This window comes from Leptodactylus fuscus, chromosome 7, assembly GCF_031893055.1.
Source record: "Leptodactylus fuscus isolate aLepFus1 chromosome 7, aLepFus1.hap2, whole genome shotgun sequence".
In the NCBI taxonomy this organism is placed as follows: domain Eukaryota; kingdom Metazoa; phylum Chordata; class Amphibia; order Anura; family Leptodactylidae; genus Leptodactylus; species Leptodactylus fuscus.
Window position 1 is genome coordinate 149,328,280 of NC_134271.1, and position 19,325 is coordinate 149,347,604.

General features: G+C 45.2%; 1 protein-coding gene across 1 annotated transcript in view; it reads right to left on the reverse strand.

Annotated features, from left to right (window-relative positions):
• Nucleotides 1–19,325, reverse strand: part of LOC142214635 (NACHT, LRR and PYD domains-containing protein 12-like) — a 44,851-nt gene that overhangs the window by 13,998 nt on the left and 11,528 nt on the right. The window contains exons 5-9 of the mRNA XM_075283572.1: nt 11,988–12,058; nt 11,413–11,478; nt 6,585–8,286; nt 5,135–5,305; nt 4,563–4,733 (exon numbers count right to left, since the gene is read on the reverse strand). Coding sequence (XP_075139673.1) covers nt 4,563–4,733; nt 5,135–5,305; nt 6,585–8,286; nt 11,413–11,478; nt 11,988–12,058 — 2,181 coding nt within the window. The remainder of the gene's footprint in view (nt 1–4,562; nt 4,734–5,134; nt 5,306–6,584; nt 8,287–11,412; nt 11,479–11,987; nt 12,059–19,325) is intronic.

The following is a 19,325-nucleotide window of genomic DNA, read 5'->3' on the forward strand; positions in this document are numbered from 1 at the left end:
TTTGACAGTTTAATCGAACCAACAAATGTAATGCTCCAGATTCTCAACTAGCTCTAAGGAAGGTCGGTTTTATAGCTTTTCTAACCAGTAAAACTGTTCTCATCTGTGCTAACAGACTTGTTTACTAATCACGCATTAGCCTTTTTACACAGTTAGCAAACACAATGTACCATTAGAACAATGGAGTGATGGTTGCTGGAAATGGGCAAATACACACCTATGTAGATATTGCATTAAGATAAGATAAGATAATCCTTTAATAGTCCCACAGGGAGGAAATTTCAGCATGTTACAGCAGCATAGTAATACAGATAGAATAATACACTGTAATATATTACAGACGTAGACACGCATAAGCTGAGAAGAGAAGATATACTAGGAGTCCATAGCAGCTAAGGAAGAGAATAAGAAAGAAGGAAGACTTCATAATCATAATCATTAGTTTCCTGTGCGGAGTGATCTTCGCTTGGTCTGATGTAGATTATACAGCCTGGTCACGGTTGGAAGAAAGGACCTGCGATAGCTCCTTCTCACACTTGGGGTGGAGCAGACGGTCACTTACAGTGCTGTCAAGTGCCATCAAGGTCCCATACATGGGGTGGGATTTGTTCTCCAGCATGGAGGTCACCACGAACAGTATCCTTCTGTCACCCACCACCTGTACTGGGTCCAGGGGGCTCCCCAGGACAGAGCTGGCCCTTCTGATCAGCCTGTCAAGTCTATTTCTGTCCCTGGTTGATATACTGCTCCCCCAGCAGGCCACACCGAAAAAGATGGCAGAAGCAACCACAGAGTTGAAAAATGCCCTAAGAAGTGGCCCCTGGACACCGAAGGCCCTCAGCCTCCTGAGCAGGTAGAGTCTGCTGTGGCCCTTTCTGTGCAGCACCTCCAGGTGGTCAGCCCAGTCTAGTTTATTATTGAGGAGCACGCCCAGGTACTTATAGGTCCTGACTATCTCAATACATGTCCCTTGGATCTCCACCGGGGTCGGAGCACTTCTCCGTTTACTAAAGTCCACCACCATCTCCTTGGTCTTCCAGCATTAATCCTGAGGTGGTTCTGCTGGCACCATTCTACAAATCACGGTTTAAGTTTCTGTATTCCCTGTCGTCGCCATCAGTGATAAGGCCGACTATAGCAGAGTCATCGGAGTACTTCTGTAAGTAACAGCTGGATGAGTTGTGCCTGAAGTCAGCAGTGTACAGTGTGAAGAGGAATGGGGCAACAACTGGACTTTGTGGTGCCCCCATACTACAGATCAAAGTATCAGACACACAGTCCCGGGCTCTCACATACTGAGGGCGGGTTGTCAGGTAGTCTAGGATCCAGTTGGACAGGTGATGGTCCACACCACCAAGGTTCAGCTTCTCCCTCAGTAGCCCTGGCTGAATGGTGTTGAAAGCACTGGAGAAGTCAAAGAACATTATTCTCACAGTGTTCCTGGGTTTCTTTAGGTGAGAGAGAGCTCTATGAAGAAGGTGGATGATGGTGTTTGCATCTAGAATAGTCATTTACCACATTAGCAATGTTTAGAGCGGATTTCTGATTCATTTAATGTTATTTTCATTGAAAAAAAAGTGCTTTTCTTTCAAAAATACTGAAATTTCTAAGTAACCCTAAACCTTTGAACACTAGTGTACAATCAGATGTTTTTAAAGTTTTTCAAATATAACAAAAGAAAAAAAAAGGGGGAGAATAAGAACAATGCACGCAAACAGGCCGCGCCTGTAAACAAAGGAGCAAAGGAACAACCCCATCTAGCATAATGAATCGTAACATAGTAATAAGGGGAACGGGGTCCAGAAGTATAAGTGCAAAGAGAAGAATGGGCGAAAATGAGCCAGGATCCATGGTAAAGAAGGAAGAGGAACTAAAATCAAGTCGGCCTCAATAGAAACCCATTGCGTGGTAGTAAAGTCTAGAATCCAAAAGGCCCGCACCCCCCATCTTTGCAGCAGGTCAACGTCTGGTACTCTATCCTACCCCATGCTGAGCCCCATACAAACCTCCCAAACAAGGACTGAACTCTAGTGAAAAAGACGAGCGGAAGATGAATGGGGAGCATTTGGAATAGATACAAGAGCCGAGGGACCATGTCTATCTTAAGGGAGTGAATACGACCAAACCAAGTGAGAACATATGTACCATACTTCCGAAGGTCGGCCACAAGAGTCTCGAGCAATGGGAGATAATTGAGACGATACAAGTGGAAAGGGTCGGGAGGATATGGATCCCTAGGTATTGAAGGGAAGTGGTCTGACATTTAAAGGGGAAATTATCTGCAAGCTGAGCAACCTCCGTGTGGGACAGCGTAATGTTAAGGGCCACGCTTTTGGAAAGGTTTACTGTTTACTGAGAAGTCCTGTATAACTGAGTGAATGTTCAGTATCCTATTAATATTATAAATGTGAAAGTTTGTTAGTTTGTGGTTTTGTGTGTTTGTTTGTTTGTTTGGATGTTTGCATGTTCGGATGTTTGTTCCTCAATCACGGAAAAACCACTCCACCGATTTGGCTGGAATTTTCCACAAACATAGTTAATACACCCGATTGTGCAATAGGCTACTTTTCGTCACAATAGCACACATACGTTTGTGCCAGGACCCCCACAAAACCCAAACTCACACCACCATCTCTACAATCTCACACACTTTGGACCATAGCAAGCCACAAAATTCATATTGGAGGAATAAGGCAGGACGGCGCTCACAGGTCCAATAGATTTTATTAATAAGAAGTGCAATTCTTCTTATTAATAAAATCTATTGGACCTGTGAGCGCCGTCCTGCCTTATTCCTCTGCTGTTTCCCCGGTTGACACAACTGGTGCCTTTGAGACGTGCTGCTCCCCATACCTGGTATCATATACACCTTAGTACGGAGTTGTGAACGCTGTCACAACCAAACCAGGTGAGAGGCCACCAGGTCTGATACATTCATTACAATTATCTAAAAAGGTGAATAGACTATCTACACTATAAAGTGTGCTCGGTGTTTTTCTATCTTTTACAAAATTCATATTGCCCTCTACAGCCTTGCCCCTAACCCCACACAATCACATATACAGTACATATACTTTACCACTTTGCCCCTCACCTTAATGATACTCCAGGAGGCTCTCTTTAACGCTCCGGAGCAGCCATGTTTGCCGACCCCCACCGCTCTGACAATCCGCGACACCGCCCACCCATGTCAATACCCCTAGGAGGTCTAATAAATGCAAAAAAAAAATTTAAAAAAAGTAAAAAAAAAAAAAGGATTACAAATTCAAATCACCCCCCTTTCCCTAGAACACATATAAAAGTAGTGAAATACTGTGAAACACATACATGTTAGGTATCCTCACGTCCGAAATCGCCCGCTCTACAAAGCTATACAAATATTTTTCCTGTTCGGTAAACGCCGTAGCAGGAAAAATGGTCAAAAGTGCCAAACCGCCATTTTTTCACTGTTTTGATTCTGATATAAATTTGAATAAAAAGTGATCAAAGCAATAACATTTCCCGAAAATGGTAGAACTAAAAAGTACACCTGGTCCCGCAAAAAAAGACGCCCTATACATCCCCGTACACGCACGTATGAAAAAGTTACGGCTGTCGGAATATGGCGACTTTTCAAAAAGTAATATTTTAACACAGTTTTGGATTTTTTTTAAGGGGTCTAAATGTAAATAAAACCATATAAATTTGGTATCCCCGGTATCATAACGAAACACAGAATACAGGGGACAGGTCATTTTGGTTGCACAGTGAACGCCGTAAAACCAAAGCCCGTAAGAAAGTCGCAGAAATGCATTTTTTCTTCAAATCCACCCCATTCTGAATTTTTTCCCTGCTTCCCAGTACATTATATACAATAAATAATGGTGGCATCAGGAAGAAAAATTTGTCCCAGGAAAAATTAAGACCTCATATGGCTCTGGGAGCGGAGAAATAAAAAAGTTATGGGGTTTAGAAGGAGGGGAGTCAAAAACGAAAAACAAAAAATGCCATCGGCGGGAAAGGGTTAACTTCAAATACTTCTGTCCCAAAGTCACTATGTAAAGTTTCTCACAACACCGTATATATAGCAGCTCAAATACAAAGTAACTTCAACACAAAAGTCTCACGTATTCTCTGAATTACAGCAAAAACAAGATACAAAGTTACATTTCATATCCCATCCCTTATACACAGTACGAAAACCTTACCGGCGCCTGTATATACCCACTGCTACAATCACCGCAGACCAAGTCGCGGGTACCAGCTAGTACCTCTATAAATGGCCTTACAATGTTATAGGTTCAGTGATAGATACAACTACAGCTAATATAATGATATAGGGCCTGTAAAGACTCTGTGGTTGTGGCAACTCCTGTGGTACATATTACCCTATACATGACATAGAGAGAAGTGATATGAAGAGATGGAACAGACAGACATTAGTAGAGACTTCACATATGAAGGTGCAGTCAGCAGTTTATCTCACAGACATAACAATGGTGCGGAGGAACATAAAATAGAATAAAATCCCTGTATAACTTGTCCCGCACATGTCTCCTCCTGTACACATCTCTTATACTCACTGTAATTCCTCTATCCTGCAGGCTGGACTGGACAGAGCGGCCATCAAGTCACTGAAGTGAGGACCGGACAGAAAGTTATCAGACAGGTCAAGTATCTTCAGGGACTGGTTATTCCTTATTCCAGAGGCCAACTGGGTGCAGGAAGTGTCTGGTAGATCATTATCAGCCAAACTGTAAGAATAAGATGATGAAAAGTGAGTCTCACACATGATAGGATTAGATACACAGCTCAGTATACAGTATCACACAGGATAGGATTAGATACACAGCTCAGTATACAGTATCACACAGGATAGGATTAGATACACGGCTCAGTATACAGTATCACACATGATAGGATTAGATACACAGCTCAGTATACAGTATCACACAGGATAGGATTAGATACACAGCTCAGTATACAGTATCACACAGGATAGGATTAGATACACAGCTCAGTAGAGACGTCACATATGAAGGTGCAGTCAGCAGTTTATCTCATAGACATAACAATGGTGGAGCATAAAATAGAATAAAATCCCTGTATAACTTGTCCCCACATGTCTCCTCCTGTACACATCTCTTATACTCACTATATATCCTCTATCCTGCAGTCTGGACTGGACAGAGCGGCCATCAAGTCACTGAAGTGAGGACCGGACAGACTGTTACTAGACAGGTCAAGTCTCTTCAGGGACTGGTTATTTCTTATTACAGAGGCCAACTGGGTGCAAGAAGTGTCTGGTAGAGCATTACCAGCCAAACTGTAAGAATAAGAAGAGATATAGGTGAGTTGTCCACATAAGTTTAGAGATTATTGCAGGACATGTAATATCCAGGATCGATGCGATTATATCAGTGGTCATCTGCTGCTGAGAACTTTCTTTCCTCTTCTATTTATTGCAACTCTCAATATGTAGCTCCAGGATTGGCTGGACTGAAGGTGCAGCCTAGGGGGAGCATCCTATGACATGGGCCTTAAGGGGGCTGTAGCCATTGGTTGGAATAGAAGAGGATGGGTTAGCTTGGTCCAGTTGAGGTTGAAGAGCAGGGTTTGAATAGAAAGACACGGGGAATGTCCTTGCATGGGGCCATGGAGAATTGTACGTTTTTACTAGAGGTCTGCTGAGGAATGTCACAGCAGCTTGGCAGGGGTTCAAGGAGTCAGGAATGAAGTATGTGGGAGGTATGATTGGGGGAGGGAGGTATTAGGGGACCTTTTAATAGATGGATCCTTGAATACTGGTTGGGTGATTTGGTGCCTCCAAGCTAGGCGAACGACTGGAGGTAAAATTAAAGAAGAAATGATTTAGAATACCATCTTATGTATTTTATTAATAAAATGCCTGCTGTGGCCAATTCATTCCTTCTATTTGTGTTGAGTATTCATTTATATACCTATAAAAGGAAATAATGTCATCATTGCATTACTCACTAATGGCCAGAGTCATATATATATTTTTGTGTGGCTGGGGGCAGGGCTAGAACCTGTGACATGGGCGTGGTAGTGGTGATATATATATATATATATATTTCTTACTTTATTTTTTATTATTTTATCTTTTCTAAAAACAATTTTTACACATTGTCCCCCATGAGGGAATCTTCAACCAGCAAGGAGATCACCGCCCGGGTGTGCCCAGGGGAACAACCCTCACCTATACATCCCCTCATCACTGTGCTGCCCTAAGGCCCCTGGAGCTTTGGGGAAATCACTTTTGTCACCTTGACAAAACTAAGAAAATTTAGGAACCATTTTGGGCCTAACTCTCGCCACCTATTGTCTGTTTCCAGATTGGCCATGTTTCCACCGAGCCCTGGGACACCGCAGCTATATGGAGAGGACTATACATGAAATAGAATTCCCACAGTGGAAACTCTTTATGGATTAATTGTGAGCTGTGGAAACCTAAAATCTGTATTATCTGTCATATATTGACCTGTCTGGCAGATTCTACATTACTCAGATTCATAAGTACATAAAATGGCCATCAAAGTAAAAGCTCCATAAAACCCCTTAAGAAAATATAATTATTATTATACCTCAGATTCTGCAGGTTATGTAACACTGGTGAAAGTCTTTCTAATCCTTCAGTGTCTAAGGAACATTGAGTTAGATCGAGTTCTTCTATGTGTGTGCAGATTTCCATGATGAAAGCCAACACTGTGCAGTCTAGAGCTGACAGGTGAACATCAGAAAGGTCCAAACTTCTGAGTGATTGTAATGATTCCAGCACTAGAGCCTTATTCCGGGATTCAGAGAGATAGTAGAATGTCCTGAGAAGATGCCGCTTCTTGTCGTCACTTTCCTCCAGCTTCTGATCTTCTAAAATGAGGTTCTTCATCCAAGTGATAACATCTTTGGAGAACTGAGCTACTTGTTTGTCCAGATATCCAGATAGTATAGACCTGGTGGTGCCATCCGATAGACCACACAGGAAACGGAGGAACATCTCACCACGTCCATCAGGATAGGATTTGGCTTTTTCTAATGAATTTTGTAACTCCTCAGGAGCATAATCAGTATAATGGACCAAGGCAGAGAAGAATTCCTGGACAGTGAGATGTAAGAAGGAATAGGTCACAGGTTCCTCCGATTGCATCAGAAAACTTGATAAGAGCTTTGACTTCTTGTCCACATAGAAAGAGTCTAGATCTCGATCCTCAAAGATAATCCTGTGATCCATGACTCCATATTCTGCCATCCATCCGATGGACTGCAGGATCTTCTGAGCGTCACTTTTCTCCAGGCTGTGATTGGACAGAATGTTGGCGACAAATATGGCAAAGAGTTGTGTCACTGTTCTGGGTAATAATGTCACCTGCTGGTCACTACTTGTTGTCTGGAAGCTCCTGGATAATACAGTACAGATGATCCAGCAGTAGGACGGGAGGTAACAGAACGTGTACAAGGTGGCATTCTGCTTCACATAAGTAAAAGCCTTTTCTGACAGTTCAGGGTTGGAGAAGAAATTCTCAAAGTAAATCTTTCGTTCTTCTGGAAGAAACCCAATGATTTCTACTATTCTCTGGAAAACTGTACAATCAATTGACGCCAGTCTGGTTGGGCGACTGGTCATTAGGACAGAACAACCAGTAAGAAGAGACTTTCTCACCAAACTAACCACAATCTGACCACAATGTCCGAGCTGTTTAGGATGAGAGCACAAGTGACGTGATGTGAAATCCATTGTATGATTGCTTTCATCTAATCCATCAAATATAAAGAGAAGTTTCTCTGGATCTTGTAAGATGTTCTCCAGCTGCTCCTCCAGATATGGGTACTGATGAAGGATCATGGTCTCCAGACTAACCTTATCCTTAAGTCTGTTGAGTTCTCGGAATTTGAAGAAAAAGACAAAAGAGAATCTTTGATAGAGATCGCCCTTCACCCAGTCATAGACAAACTTCTGCATCAGTGTGGTCTTCCCTACACCGGGCACTCCGCTCACCATGACCATATGTGGTACAAGTCCAGATCGGTGGCACCAACGGAACATCTTATTAGGGGAAATGCGCTGTAATTCGTTTTGTTTTTCCTTTAGATATTCCTCATGTCTTGCCCCGGTCTCTATGAGCTCATTCTCAGAATGTTTCCTGAAGTGATGTGTGGAGACAATGATGAGGTTCACATAACGTGTAGAGAAGGAGAATCTTTCCTCTCCCTGGTTACATCCTGGAGGTATGTTTTCTGTAAGTTTCTTAGTTTTTTCATGCAGATTTTTTTTTAAACAGTTTTGAACTTCTATAGAAATAAAACAGGATGTGAAATAAATTTTGGTCGTGTATATGTTACTTGTGAGATTTCTGGACATCTATAGGAAAACAAATTGGAATGAAATCTAATTATAAAATCTACTAAAACATCAAGACCATAAATATTTTTAGATGTTTCCTTACACGTTAGATTTTCATCTTGGCACAATGTGTTATTCGTAGAAGATATCCCTGATTGCCCCTGAATGGGGAAAACGTCTCTCCATACTGTGCACATGGAGTGAATATTATCTCCTGGAGTGCAGCCATTTCTGGCAACAAGTTTGCCCCTACTATGACGCCATCCTTACCCCTCAGAAACAAGGAGTCAATATTGTTAAACTGTTCCTGCCAGATCTGTTTGTATTGACTCTGAACTACGATATGAAACCTCTTCTGAGGACACAGTAGACAAAACCTTGCACAATGGGCACCAGGCAGAACTCTCTTTAGTTAGAGGGTAAGAGTAAGCATTTTGGTTGGGACTGACTACACTCCCAAGGTATATAAGTAGGATATTGCACTTTAGCATTGTGCTCCTTCATATATACTGTATTGTTGCATCGACAACCCATAAATCACCGCTTGTGCTGCTGGCATTTCCTTGCACTTGGCGTATCCTGCTTAGTCTCTGCAACTTCTATATGTGGGGAGATGGACAAGAGTGGAGACGCTCTATGCACTATGTACGCTCTATGTACTATACTGTAAATGCTCTATATACTGTTCTCTGCTGGGATTTCTCCATGCTCCCGGGATTGAGACGATCCTGCATATCTTTATATATGGAGTGGTAGATATTGTGGATGCCACGCACACTTTTGCAGTCCTGGATCCTGCTGTGAGACGAAATCAGGTGCAGAACAATGCTGAACGCATTGGATGAAATATACAATTTGGATGCTTGTGGTTTGTAGATATGGGCGAGTTATTGTTGTATCTGGGGTCTCTTTAGGGGGTGTAAGCAATACGAAAATAGGTATAGTCACCTTTCCTTGGTCTCCCAGTGCCCTCTACTGCCACTGGCTGATGTCATGCAGCCTGGGGTCACCATTGAGACCTGTATTTTGGTATCAGTGGTCACATGGGGCATGTCAATGTCATGACACTGGGTCAAAGCATCTTGACATTGGTGCACCCACATGCTTGCTGAGGCTCAATTTCAGACCTCAGTGCTGACCTTGGGGCGCATGACACCATCCAGAGGCCTGAATAGGCCAGAATTGGACACTGGAGGACTGCTGGATGCTCAGGAGAGGTGAGGCAAGGTGGGTATAACTGTTTGTTATGTTGTTGGACTTCCACTTATTATACTCTGGGGTACGAAGACAGTCCAGAGTATAATTGTGTTTTTTGGATGGCAAACTCCCAAATTTTTTGTATGGGTAAAACCCAAAACTTTTGGAAAATTTGGGTCGAATGGGGTTCCAACACCCTTTCCCACAACCTGTAATATTTTTCCTTTTATAAAGGGCATCATGAAACAAATCTTGTGAGGATTGTCCATTTCTACTCACTGGTGGCTATGACGCAGCTTCAGTACCTACCATTAATAACCACTTTCTTTTTCCTATAACTGAGCCAGTTGTGAACCCAAATACACTTATTTTCCCACAATTACTGTTTTCTCACTTTGACCCTATGTCATGATGTTGTTGCACCCCACTTAACCCCAGGACACATGACCTCAGCCAGAGGCTAGAAGAGGAACTTCAGGATGCTGTGAGGATGTCCAGAACTGGTGAGGCAAGTTGATTCACATCCCCTGGGTCTCCACTCATTATACTCTGGGGTCTGAATGAAGATTCTCCTGTGATATTGTTTTACTTTATGTGGATTCCTTTGTTTTTTATAGAAAATCGTTTACAAGATTTTATCTGGATGAATAAACCTCCAGGAGTAGGGAGAGCTCCTCTATAAATCATCGGTGTCGGAGGGCTGGGCCTTCCGAAATTGAAGACGTATCATTTAGCCTCAATATTGGAACTGATGAAGATCTGTTGGTTGGAAGAAATTGACCTTGGATGGGATAAATTCAGAGGAGAACAAACATTTGTTTTTATTTTCTGTCTCGAGTTTTCACAACAAATCTTGGATACCACAAAAGCTGCTCTTTGGGCTTGGGAGAGATAAATAGTTAATAGAAAGGCGATGAGATTTTATTTAGCTGACTTTAATCCGTTCCCGTTCAGCACCTTACTATTACATTGTGCGGAGGGTGTAGCTAACACTCAGCCTGTGGCATGACTTCTGGGTCCTGGCTGTATTACATAGCCGAGACCTGGAACATAGTAACACATTTTGCATTGGGTCCCAGAAGTATTAAAGGGGTATTCCCAACTTGTCTGTTAAATAACTTGCAGGCTGTATGCTCTATTCACTTCCTGGTTTTATCGGTAAATTGGTGGGCGGGGTTTCACTTGCTCTGCTTAGCTTTCTTCATAGCACTACATGTTTGCAGTCAGTAATGAGGGATGGTTGTAAATAAATTAGCACTGTATCACTGTAAGATGCACAATATGAAGCTGATGTGACAGAACTGGATTTGATAGGTGATGAGAATCCCCAACTTACATGTTACAGGACCAAGAGTCAACTTGCAATAAGCTCAGTTTTAGGTCTGTGTTTACATACAGAGGTAACAGACTCGCTGTCTCAGCACTTATCAGCAAAGTTCAATTAGCCGATCTAATAACTGGAAGAGGGAGATAAACAGCTCAAAAATACAAGCTGCCCCCAAGCACTCAGCTCCCCCTCACTTCACTGAGAGCAGGAGGCTACGTCACTTGTCTTGGGCGGAGAGATAAAGAGCTCAAAAATACAAGCACCGAGCACTCAGCTGCCCCTCCCCTCCTGAGAGCAGGGAGCTACGTTACTTGTCCAGAGCGGAGAGATAAGATCATTCCCCGTTCCGTGATTATGGAGACACAGTGTAAACAATGAAGTGAATTATCTCAGATAGCAGCCAAAGAAAGCAGTTTTGCTGAAGCAATGTATTTCGGAAAAGTCTTAAATCCTCATAAGCTAGGAGTATAGATAGGATCCTTGAGTTGGGACAACCCTTTTAAGTTTCTCCTCTGGCAATAATATTGTTATACAGCTATAAAATTTGTACCTTTCAGTGCTGAGGTCAGTGAGTGCCCATTTTCATCCAGTAAAATTGTCTGCACCAGGGCGTTACCTATACAGAAAGAAATCAAGTGAATGTTACTGTTATGTACAGATATTATCAGCAATAATGTCCGATATCTAATATATCAGCCTTTATACTGAATATATCATAGACACTCTGGACTACACCGCACACCTAGGATTATATGACAGAAAATGGGAAAAAATATTTCATATTTCGACATATTTGTGAATTGCTTTTAATTTTTGCAATATTTTTTCACTATATATAGGACTGTCTATTAAGACCTTATAGAGATTTTTAGCTGTTTTTAGTTTGCACAAAAATATAATTTTTTGATGTGATATCGGCACAAGTGATTTATACCACGTGACCTTGGATGACCTTTTCCAAAATACCTTGCCAATCATGAGGGGCTGCGGGTGTTAGAGGTCACTGATGACATCATCACCACTACACATCAGCAAACCTTTCAGGAATTATTTCTTTCAGATTCGATTTGGAACTAGAAACCAGCCAATGAGTCCCAAAATACACCAAGTAAAACATGACGTTACCTTCCTCACGGAGTTCCTCCAGTACAGCCTGTAAGGTAAGAAATGGCCGTTCCCTTTGTAAGACATAGAGACTAGAGATGAGCGAACAGTGTTCTATCGAACTCATGTTCGATCGGATATTAGGCTGTTCGGCATGTTCGAATCGAATCGAACACCGCGTGGTAAAGTGCGCCATTACTCGATTCCCCTCCCACCTTCCCTGGCGCCTTTTTTGCTCCAATAACAGCGCAGGGTAGGTGGGACAGGAACTACGACACCGGTGACGTTGAAAAAAGTAGGCAAAACCCATTGGCTGCCGAAAACATGTGACCTCTAATTTAAAAGAACAGCGACGCCCAGCTTCGCGTCATTCTGAGCTTGCAATTCACCGGGGACGGAGGTTTCCATCCAGCTAGCTAGGGCTTAGATTCTGGGTAGGCAGGGACAGGCTAGGATAGGAAGGAGAAGACAACCAACAGCTCTTGTAAGAGCTAAATTCCAGGGAGAAGCTTGTCAGTGTAACGTGGCACTGACGGGCTCAATCGCCGCAACCCAGCTTTCCCAGGATCCTGAATGGAATACACTGTCAGTGTATTCCCGTATACCCGATATATACCCCGATACCCGTTCCAACGGTGTGCCCCCCCCACCTTCACCCCAGAAATACCCTGCAAGTCCCCTAGCAATAGAATTGGGGCTATATACACCCACAATTTTTACTACTGGTATACAGTGCCATTGTCTGACTGGGAATTCAAAGAATATATTGGGAATACAAATACCCTCATTTCTTGCTACTGCCATATAGTGCCAGTTTCTGACTGGTAATTCAAAGAATATATTGGGGTTACGTGCACCCACAATTTTTACTACTGGTATACAGTGCCATTGTCTGACTGGGAATTCAAAGAATATATTGGGAATACAAATACCCTCATTTCTTGCTACTGCCATATAGTGCCAGTTTCTGACTGGTAATTCAAAGAATATATTGGGGTTACGTGCACCCACAATTTTTACTACTGGTATACAGTGCCATTGTCTGACTGGGAATTCAAAGAGTATATTGGGAATACAAATACCCTCATTTCTTGCTACTGCCATATAGTGCCAGTTTCTGACTGGGAATTCAAAGAATATATTGGGGTTACGTGCACCCACAATTTTTACTACTGGTATACAGTGCCATTGTCTGACTGGGAATTCAAAGAATATATTGGGAATACAAATACCCTCATTTCTTGCTACTGCCATATAGTGCCAGTTTCTGACTGGTAATTCAAAGAATATATTGGGGTTACGTGCACCCACAATTTTTACTACTGGTATACAGTGCCATTGTCTGACTGGGAATTCAAAGAGTATATTGGGAATACAAATACCCTCATTTCTTGCTACTGCCATATAGTGCCAGTTTCTGACTGGGAATTCAAAGAATATATTGGGGTTACGTGCACCCCCAATTTTTACTACTGGTATACAGTGCCATTGTCTGACTGGGAATTCAAAGAATATATTGGGGTTATAAATACCCTCATTTCTTGCTACTGCCATATAGTGCCAGTTTCTGACTGGTAATTCAAAGAATATATTGGGGTTACGTGCACCCACAATTTTTACTACTGGTATACAGTGCCATTGTCTGACTGGGAATTCAAAGAGTATATTGGGAATACAAATACCCTCATTTCTTGCTACTGCCATATAGTGCCAGTTTCTGACTGGTAATTCAAAGAATATATTGGGGTTACGTGCACCCACAATTTTTACTACTGGTATACAGTGCCATTGTCTGACTGGGAATTCAAAGAGTATATTGGGAATACAAATACCCTCATTTCTTGCTACTGCCATATAGTGCCAGTTTCTGACTGGGAATTCAAAGAATATATTGGGGTTACGTGCACCCACAATTTTTACTACTGGTATACAGTGCCATTGTCTGACTGGGAATTCAAAGAGTATATTGGGAATACAAATACCCTCATTTCTTGCTACTGCCATATAGTGCCAGTTTCTGACTGGGAATTCAAAGAATATATTGGGGTTACGTGCACCCACAATTTTTACTACTGGTATACAGTGCCATTGTCTGACTGGGAATTCAAAGAATATATTGGGGTTATAAATACCCTCATTTCTTGCTACTGCCATATAGTGCCAGTTTCTGACTGGTAATTCAAAGAATATATTGGGGTTACGTGCACCCACAATTTTTACTACTGGTATACAGTGCCATTGTCTGACTGGGAATTCAAAGAGTATATTGGGAATACAAATACCCTCATTTCTTGCTACTGCCATATAGTGCCAGTTTCTGACTGGGAATTCAAAGAATATATTGGGGTTACGTGCACCCACAATTTTTACTACTGGTATACAGTGCCATTGTCTGACTGGGAATTCAAAGAATATATTGGGAATACAAATACCCTCATTTCTTGCTACTGCCATATAGTGCCAGTGTCTGACTGGTAATTCAAAGAATATATTGGGGTTACGTGCACCCACAATTTTTACTACTGGTATACAGTGCCATTGTCTGACTGGGAATTCAAAGAGTATATTGGGAATACAAATACCCTCATTTCTTGCTACTGCCATATAGTGCCAGTTTCTGACTGGGAATTCAAAGAATATATTGGGGTTACGTGCACCCACAATTTTTACTACTGGTATACAGTGCCAATTTCTAACTAGGAATTCAAAATGCGCAAGGCTCCCGGAAAGGGACGTGGACGAGGCCGTGGGCGAGGTCGGGGGAATGGTTCTGGGGAGCAAGGTAGCAGTGAAGCCACAGGGCGTCCCGTGCCTACTCCTGTGGGGCAGCAAGCATTGCGCCACTCCACAGTGCCAGGGTTGCTTGCCACATTAACTAAACTGCAGGGTACAAACCTTAGTAGGCCCGAGAACCAGGAACAGGTCTTGCAATGGCTGTCAGAGAACGCTTACAGCACATTGTCCAGCAGCCAGTCAGACTCTGCCTCCTCTCCTCCTATTACCCAACAGTCTTGTCTTCCTTCCTCCCAAAATTCCGAAGCTTTACAGAACAATAACCCAAACTGTCCCTGCTCCCCAGAGCTGTTCTCCGCTCCTTTCATTGTCCCTCAACCTGCCTCTCCACGTCACGATTCCACGAACCTAACAGAGGAGCATCTGTGTCCAGATGCTCAAACACTAGAGTCTCCTCCATCTCCGTTCGATTTGGTGGTGGATGACCAGCAACCCACCCTCATCGACGATGATGTGACGCAGTTGCCGTCAGGGCATCCAGTTGACCGGCGCATTGTGCGGGAGGAGGAGATGAGACAGGAGTTGGAAGAGGAAGTGGTGGATGATGAGGACACTGACCCGACCTGGACAGGGGGGATGTCAAGCGGGGAAAGTAGTGTGGATGTTGAGGCAGGTGCAGCACCAAAAAGGGTAGCTAGAGGCAGAGGCAGAGGTCAGCAGCTTAGGCGAAGCCAGGCCACACCCGGAATCTCCCAAGATGTTCCAGTTCGTACCCAGCCCCGAAAAACTCCCACCTCGAGGGCACGTTTCTCGAAGGTGTGGAGTTTTTTCAAGGAATGCGCCGAGGACAGATATAGTGTTGTCTGCACAATTTGCCTCTCGAAATTGATTAGGGGCTCTGAGAAGAGCAACCTGTCCACCACTTCAATGCGCCGTCATTTGGAATCCAAGCACTGGAATCAGTGGCAGGCAGCAACGGCAGGACAAAGGCCGCCTGCCGTTCACGCCACTGCCACTGCCTCTGCCTCTGCCTCTGCCACTGCCACTGCTGACTGTGCTGGCGATGCACTCCAGAGGACGAGCCAGGACACCACTTCATCTGCCTCCGCCACTTTGTTGACTTCTACCTCATCCTCCCCTGGTCCTGTCTTATCTCCTTCTCCTGCACCATCAAAGGCACCATCAGGCGTTTCTTTACAACAACCCACCATCTCTCAGACATTGGAGCGGCGGCAGAAATACACTGCTAACCACCCACACGCGCAAGCCTTGAACGCCAACATCGCTAAACTGCTGGCCCAGGAGATGTTGGCGTTCCGGCTTGTTGAAACTCCCGCCTTCCTGGACCTGATGGCAACTGCGGCACCTCGCTATGCCGTCCCTAGCCGTCACTACTTCTCCCGGTGTGCCGTCCCCGCCTTGCACCAGCACGTGTCACTCAACATCAGGCGGGCCCTTAGTTCCGCGCTTTGCACAAAGGTCCACTTGACCACCGACGCGTGGACAAGTGCATGCGGACAGGGACGCTACATTTCACTGACGGCACACTGGGTGAATGTAGTTGAGGCTGGGACTGCTTCCCAAACTGGCCCGGTGTACCTCGTCTCCCCGCCTAACATTCCTGGCAGGGACACGAGAAGAACACCCCCCTCCTCCTCCTCCTCTACCGCCTCCTCCTCCGCCACCGCCTCCTCCTCCGCTGTTAGATTGACCCCAGCTACGAGTTGGAAACGTTGCAGCACTGGCGTTGGTAGACGTCAGCAGGCTGTGCTGAAGCTGATCAGCTTGGGGGACAGACAGCACACTGCCTCCGAGGTGAGGGATGCCCTCCTCGATGAGACGGCAATATGGTTTGAGCCGCTGCACCTGGGCCCAGGCATGGTCGTTTGTGATAACGGCCGGAACCTGGTAGCAGCTCTGGAGCTTGCCGGACTCCAACATGTTCCATGCCTGGCCCACGTCTTCAACCTAGTGGTGCAACGTTTCCTAAAGAGCTACCCCAATGTTCCAGAGCTACTGGTGAAAGTGCGGCGCATGTGCGCCCACTTTCGCAAGTCGACAGTAGCCGCTGCTAGCTTAAAATCTCTCCAGCAACGCCTGCATGTGCCACAACACCGGCTTTTGTGCGACGTCCCCACACGCTGGAACTCAACGTTTCAGATGTTGAATAGAGTGGTTGAGCAGCAGAGACCTTTGATGGAATACCAGCTACAAAACCCTAGGGTGCCACAAAGTCAGCTGCCTCAGTTTCACATCCATGAGTGGCCATGGATGAGAGACCTTTGTGACATCCTACGGGTCTTTGAGGAGTCCACAAGGAGGGTGAGCTCTGAGGATGCGATGGTGAGCCTTACAATCCCGCTCTTGTGTGTTCTGAGAGAATCCCTGATTGACATCAGGGATAACTCAGATCACACAGAGGAGTTAGGGATAGCATCCGATCCGTCACAGCTGGAGAGTAGGTCCACACATCTGTCCGCTTCACTGCGTTTAATGGAGGAGGAGGAGGAGGAGGAAGAAGAGTTGTCCGATGATGTGATGGTGATACAGGAGGCTTCCGGGCAACTTCGAATCGTCCCATTGTTGCAGCGCGGATGGGTAGACATGGAGGATGAGGAGGAAATGGAGATTGAACTTTCCGGTGGGGCCAGAGGAGTCATGCCAACTAACACTGTGGCAGACATGGCTGAGTTCATGTTGGGGTGCTTTACAACCGACAAGCGTATTGTCAAAATCATGGAGGACAACCAGTACTGGATCTTTGCTATCCTTGACCCCCGGTATAAAAACAACATCTCGTCTTTTATTCCGGTAGAGGGGAGGGCCAATCGCATCAATGCTTGCCACAGGCAATTGGTGCAGAATATGATGGAGATGTTTCCAGCATGTGACGTTGGCGGCAGGGAGGGCAGTTCCTCCAGTAGGCAACCAAGTTCTCACCGGTCCACACAAACGAGGGGCACACTGTCTAAGGTCTGGGACACCTTGATGGCACCCCCTCGCCAAAGTGCCGCCACGGAGGGTCCTAGTGTCACCAGGCGTGAGAAGTATAGGCGCATGTTGCGGGAATACCTTTCCGACCACAGCCCTGTCCTCTCCGACCCCTCTGCGCCCTACACGTATTGGGTGTCGAAGTTGGACCTGTGGCTTGAACTTGCCCTATATGCCTTGGAGGTGCTGTCCTGTCCTGCCGCCAGCGTCCTATCTGAGAGGGTGTTCAGTGCAGCCGGTGGCATCATCACTGACAAGCGCACCCGTCTGTCAGCTGAGAGTGCCGACCGGCTCACTTTGATAAAAATGAACCACCACTGGATAGAGCCTTCATTTTTGTGCCCACCTGTGTAAAGCACCCCAACATGAAACTCCATGTCTGTACTCAACCTCTCCAATTCCTCCGCATCCTCATACTCATCCACCATAAGCGTTGCACAATTCTGCTAATACTAGGCTCCCTCCAACATGATTTCCCCCAACTCTGCTGGTTAGAGGCTCCCTCCACCCTGATTTCCACCAACTCTGCTGGTTAGAGGCTCCCTCCACCCTGCTTTCCCACAACTCTGCTGGTTAGAGGCTCCTTCCACCATGAATTTGCCCAAACTGGGCTGTTTAGAGGCTCCCTCCACCATGAATTGGTCCAAACTGGGTTTTTTAGAGGCTCCCTCCACCATGAATTGGTCCAAACTGGGCTGGTTAGAGGCTCCCTCCACCATGAATTGGTCCAAACTGGGCTGGTTAGAGGCTCCCTCCACCATGAATTTGCCCAAACTGGGCTGTTTAGAGGCTCCCTCCACCATGAATTTGCCCAAACTGGGCTGGTTAGAGGCTCCCTCCACCATGAATTGGTCCAAACTGGGCTGGTTAGAGGCTCCCTCCACCATGAATTTGCCCAAACTGGGCTGTTTAGAGGCTCCCTCCACCATGAATTTGCCCAAACTGGGCTGGTTAGAGGCTCCCTCCACCATGAATTGGTCCAAACGGGTTTTTAGAGGCTCCTTTCACCATGAATTGGTCCAAACTTGGCTGTTTAGAGGCTCCCTCCACCATGAATTGGTCCAAACTGGGGTGGTTAGAGGCTCCCTCCACCATGAATTTGCCCAAACTGGGCTGTTTAGAGGCTCCCTCCACCATGAATTTGCCCAAACTGGGCTGGTTAGAGGCTCCCTCCACCATGAATTGGTCCAAACTGGGCTGGTTAGAGGCTCCCTCCACCATGAATTTGCCCAAACTGGGCTGTTTAGAGGCTCCCTCCACCATGAATTTGCCCAAACTGGGCTGGTTAGAGGCTCCCTCCACCATGAATTGGTCCAAACGGGTTTTTAGAGGCTCCCTTCACCATGAATTGGTCCAAACTTGGCTGTTTAGAGGCTCCCTCCACCATGAATTGGTCCAAACTGGGGTGGTTAGAGGCTCCCTCCACCATGAATTTGCCCAAACTGGGCTGTTTAGAGGCTCCCTCCACCATGAATTGGTCCAAACTGGGTTTTTTAGAGGCTCCCTCCACCATGAATTGGCCCAAACTGGGCTGGTTAGAGGCTCCCTCCACCATGAATTGGTCCAAACTGGGCTGGTTAGAGGCTCCCTCCACCATGAATTGGTCCAAACTGGGCTGGTTAGAGGCTCCCTCCA